Source organism: Falco naumanni, unplaced genomic scaffold (genome assembly GCF_017639655.2).
Source record: "Falco naumanni isolate bFalNau1 unplaced genomic scaffold, bFalNau1.pat scaffold_475_arrow_pat_ctg1, whole genome shotgun sequence".
Taxonomy (NCBI): domain Eukaryota; kingdom Metazoa; phylum Chordata; class Aves; order Falconiformes; family Falconidae; genus Falco; species Falco naumanni.
The window spans coordinates 71-5,130 of NW_024427531.1; the positions used below are offsets into that span (position 1 = coordinate 71).

At 67.5% G+C, this 5,060-nt stretch overlaps 1 protein-coding gene across 1 annotated transcript; it reads left to right on the plus strand.

Moving 5' to 3' along the window:
- Positions 1 to 297: 297 nt before the first annotated feature.
- On the plus strand, positions 298 to 4,274 carry ECH1 (enoyl-CoA hydratase 1; the record flags this gene model as incomplete). Its single annotated transcript, XM_040581600.1, has 7 exons — positions 298 to 504; positions 624 to 672; positions 806 to 870; positions 1,470 to 1,540; positions 1,643 to 1,714; positions 1,815 to 1,965; positions 4,077 to 4,274. Coding segments are annotated over 7 exons (720 nt in total), but the record flags the coding sequence as incomplete, so codon positions are not given.
- Between the last annotated feature and the right edge of the window lie 786 nt (positions 4,275 to 5,060).

Here is a 5,060-nt window from a genome sequence, read left to right on the forward strand (position 1 = left end):
GGGGGGGTCCCTACACCCAGCCCAGCCCCTGGGGGGGGTCCCTGCCCCTGCGGGGGGGGGTCTCTACACCCAGCCCTGCCCCTGCGGGGGGGGGTCCCTGCCCCTGCGGGGGGGGGGTCCCTACACCCAGCCCAGCCCCTGGGGGGGGTCCCTGCCCCTGCGGGGGGGGGTCCCTACACCCAGCCCAGCCCCTGGGGGGGGGTCCCTGCCCCTGGGGGGTGGTTCCTACACCCAGCCCTGCCCCTGGGGGGGGGTCTCTCCACCCAGCCCTGCCCCTGGGGGGGGGTGTCCCTGCCCCTGGGGGGGGGGTCCCTGCCCCGGGGGGGGGGTCCCCGGCCGGTCCCAGCCCCCCCCCCCCCCCCCCCCCCCGGCCGCGCAGGGATCGACCTGGTGGAGATGGGCGGCGAGTTCCTGGCGGTGCCGGGGGAGGACGCGGCGCGCAGGGCCTGGCACCTGCGGGAGAAGATCGCCAGCTACCAGGAGACCTTCTCCGTGCTGGAAAAGGTGGGGTGGGCAAAGGGGGGAGGGGGCTTCTCCCCCCCCCCACCCCCCCCCATCCCACCCCCCTCCATCCCCCCCCCACCCCCCCCACCCCCCTCCTGACACCTGCCCCTCCCCCACAGTGCCCGAAGCCAGTGATCGCGGCCGTGCACGGCGCCTGCGTCGGTGCTGGTGAGTTGGGGACACCGGGGGGGGGGGAGGGGGGGGGCGGGGGGGGGACACACAGGGATGGGGACACAGCGGGGGGGGTCTGTGTCCCTCCCCGTCCCCCCCTGTCCCCCCCCTGAGGGTCCCCTCCCTGCAGGTGTTGACCTGATCTCGGCCTGTGACATCCGCTACTGCAGCCAGGACGCCTGGTTCCAGGTGAAGGTGGGTGGGTGGGGACACCTTGGGGGGGGCCTGGTGGCTCCTTGGGTGTCCCCAAGGCCCCTCAGATGTCCCCAAGACCCCTCAGATGTCCTGCTGGCTCCTTGGGTGTCACCAAGAGCCCTCAGATGTCCCCAAGACCCCTCAGATGTCCCCAAGATCCCCCAGCCGTCCTGGTGGCTCCTTGGGTGTCCCCAAGACCCCTCAGATGTCCCCAAGATCCCCCAGCCGTCCTGGTGGCTCCTTGGGTGTCCCCAAGGCCCCTCAGATGTCCCCAAGACCCCTCAGCCGTCCTGGTGGCTCCTTGGGTGTCCCCCAAGACCCCTCAGATGTCCCCAAGATCCCCCCCAGCCGTCCTGGTGGCTCCTTGGGTGTCCCCAAGGCCCCTCAGATGTCCCCAAGACCCCTCAGTTGTCCTGGTAGCTCCTTGGATGTCCCCAAGGTCCCTTGGGTGTCTTGGGGCCTCTTTGGATGTCCCCAAGATCCCCTGGATGTCCCCAAAGACCCCTCTGACATCCCGGTGACCCCACGGGTGACACTGGGCCCCCTCAGCCCCCTCCCCATGTCCTCGTGTGTCCCCTCACGTGTCCCCTCGCCCGCAGGAGGTGGACATCGGGCTGGCGGCCGACGTGGGCACCCTGCAGCGTCTCCCGAAGATCGTGGGCAGCCAGAGGTGACGGGGGGGGGGATGGGGACACCGGGTGGGGGGTGGGGGGCTGGTGGCGGGGGAGGGGACTTCAGCGGGACCCCGTGTCACCTCGTGTCACCCCCGCAGCCTCGTCAACGAGCTGGCCTTCACCGCCCGCAAGATGATGGCCCCCGAGGCGCAGAGCTGCGGCTTGGTGAGGTACGGCCACCCCCCTCGTCCCCTGGGGACACCGCGGGGACATCCCCACCCCCCCCCAGCCAGGGGGACACTCGGGGACACCCGTTGTTGTCACCCGCAGCCGCGTGTTCCCCGACAAGGCGTCGCTGCTGCGCGGGGCGCTGGCGGTGGCGGCGGCGGTGGCCGCCCGCAGCCCCGTGGCCGTGCAGGGCACCAAGGTCAACCTGGTGTACGCGCGCGACCACCCCGTCCCCGAGGGGCTGCGCTACATGGTGAGTGTCACCGTCCCCAAGGCGGGGACACCTGTCCCCAAGGCCTGTCCCCAACGCAGGGGTGCTCATCCTCGGCCCTGTCCCCGAGGGGGTGGCCCTGTCACCGTCCACGAGGGTGTCCTGGTCCCCATCCCTGTCCCTCAGGGGGTCCCTATTCCCATTCCTGTCCTCAGGGGTGTCCTTGTCACCGTCCCTGTCCCCAAGGGCATCCTTGTCCCCGAGGGTGGCCCTGTCACCATCCCCGAGGGTGTCCTGGTCCCCATCCCTGTCCCTCAGGGGGTCCCTATTCCCATCCTCAGTGGTGTCCTTGTCACCATCTCTGTCCCTAAGGGAGGCCTGTCTCCGTCCCTGTCCCCAACGGAGTCCCTGTCCCTGTCCCCCAGAGCATCCCTGTCCCTAAGAGTGTCCTTGTACCCGTCCCTGTCCCTAAGCGTGTCCTGTCCCCGTCCCTGTCCCTAAGCGTGTCCTTGTCCCTGTCCCTAAGGGTGTCCTGTCCTGGTCCCCATCCCTGTCCCTCAGGGGGTCCCTATTCCCATTCCTGTCCTCGGTGGTGTCCTTGTCACCATCCCTGTCCCCAAGGGCGTCCCTGTCCCTAAGAGTGTCTTTGTCCCCGTCCCTGTCCCCGAGGGCGTCCTGGTCCCCGTCCCTGTCCCCGAGGGTGTCCTTGTCCCCATCCCTGTCCCTCAGGGGGTCACTATTCTCATTCCTGTCCTCAGTGGTGTCCTGTCACCATCTCTGTCCCTAAGGGAGGCCTGTCCCTGTCCCCAAGGGCGTCCCTGTCCCTGAGCGTGTCCTGGTCCCCATCCCTGTCCCTGAGGGTGTCCTGGTCCCCATTCCTGTCCTCAGTGGTGTCCTTGTCACCATCTCTGTCCCCAAGGGTGTCCCTGTCCCCAAGGGTGTCCTGTCCTTGTCCCCGTCCCTGTCCCTAAGCGTGTCCTGGTCCCCATCCCTGTCCCTCAGGGGGTCCCTATTCCCATTCCTGTCCTCAGTGGTGTCCTTGTCACCATCCCTGTCCCCAAGGGCGTCCCTGTCCCTAAGAGTGTCTTTGTCCCCATCCCTGTCCCTCAGGGGGTCCCTATTCCCGTCCTCAGTGGTGTCCTTGTCACCATCTCTGTCCCTAAGGGAGGCCTGTCCCTGTCCCTGTCCCCAAGGGCGTCCCTGTCCCTAAGGGTGTTCTTGTCCCCGTCCCTGTCCCTCAGGGGGTCCCTATTCCCATTCCTGTCCTCAGTGGTGTCCTTGTCACCATCTCTGTCCCTAAGGGAGGCCTGTCCCTGTCCCCAAGGGCGTCCCTGTCCCCAAGAGTGTCTTTGTCCCTGTCCCTAAGGGTGTCCTGTCCTGGTCCCCATCCCTGTCCCTCAGGGGGTCCCTATTCCCATTCCCATCCTCAGTGGTGTCCTTGTCACCATCCCCGTCCCTAAGGGAGGCCTGTCTCTGTCCCTGTCCCCAAGGGCGTCCCTGTCCCTAAGGGTGTTCTTGTCCCCGTCCCTGTCCCTAAGCGTGTCATGTCCTTGTACCCGTCCCTGTCCCTAAGCGTGTCATGTCCTTGTCCCCATCCCTGTCCCTAAGCGTGTCATGTCCTTGTCCCCGTCCCTGTCCCTAAGCGTGTCGTGTCCTTGTCCCCGTCCCTGTCCCTAAGCGTGTCGTGTCCTTGTCCCCGTCCCTGTCCCTAAGCGTGTCGTGTCCTTGTCCCCGTCCCTGTCCCTAAGCGTGTCGTGTCCTTGTCCCCGTCCCTGTCCCTAAGCGTGTCGTGTCCTTGTCCCCGTCCCTGTCCCTAAGCGTGTCGTGTCCTTGTCCCCGTCCCTGTCCCTAAGCGTGTCGTGTCCTTGTCCCCGTCCCTGTCCCTAAGCGTGTCGTGTCCTTGTCCCCGTCCCTGTCCCTAAGCGTGTCGTGTCCTTGTCCCCGTCCCTGTCCCTAAGCGTGTCGTGTCCTGGTCCCCGTCCCTGTCCCCAAGCGTGTCGTGTCCTGGTCCCCGTCCCTGTCCCCAAGGGTGTCCTGTCCTGGTCCCCGTCCCTGTCCCCAAGGGTGTCCCTGTCCCTAAGCGTGTCCTGGTCCCCGTCCCCGTGGGTGCCCCTGAGGGTGCCACGGGCGCGGCGGTGTCCCCGTGTCCCCAGGCCACCTGGAACATGGCCATGCTGCAGACCGAGGACATCCTCAAGTCGGTGCAGGCGGCGCTGGAGAAGAGGGACCCCGAGAGCGTCCCCTTCGCCAAGCTGTAGGGACCCCCAGCAAGAGGGGTGCCCCTCCCCCCTCCAGGGGGGGGTGTCCCCAATAAACGGGGGGTCCCATGTCCCCCCCAGTCTCTGCCTTAACCCTGGGTGCTGTTCTGGGGGGTCCTGACACCCCCCACCCCGTCCCTGGGCCGTGTCCCCCCTGTCCCCATCCCCAGTGTCCCCAAGTCCCGTGCTTGTCCCCCTCATGCCCCCTTGTCCCTGTCTCCAGTGTCCCCCCGGACCTGTCCTTGTCCCCGATGTCCCCCTGTCCCCATTATGCTGTGCTTGTCCCCCTTGTGTCCCCCATCGTGTCCCCAAGTCCTGTGCTTGTCCCCCTTGTGTCCCCGGAGTCTCGTCCCTGTCCCCATCGTGTCCCCAAGTCCTGTGCTTGTCCCCATCGTGTCCCCGGAGGCTCGTCCCTGTCCCCATCGTGTCCCCGGAGGCTCGTCCCTGTCCCCATCGTGTCCCCGGAGGCTCGTCCCTGTCCCCATCGAGTCCCCGGAGTCTTGTCTCTGTCCCCATCGTGTCCCCAAGTCCTGTGCTTGTCCCCCTTGTGTCCCCATCGTGTCCCCAAGTCCTGTGCTTGTCCCCCTTGTGTCCCCATCGTGTCCCCAAGTCTTGTCCCTGTCCCCATCGTGGCCCCGGAGTCTTGTCCCTGTCCCCATCGTGGCCCCAAGTCCTGTGCTTGTCCCCCATCGTGTCCCTGGAGGCTCGTCCCTGTCCCCATCGTGTCCCCAAGTCCTGTGTGTGGCCCCGGAGTCTTGTCCCTGTCCCCATCGTGTCCCCAAGTCCTGTGCGTGTCCCCGGAGTCTCGTCCCTGTCCCCATCGTGTCCCCAAGTCCTGTGCTTGTCCCCATCGTGTCCCCGGAGGCTCGTCCCTGTCCC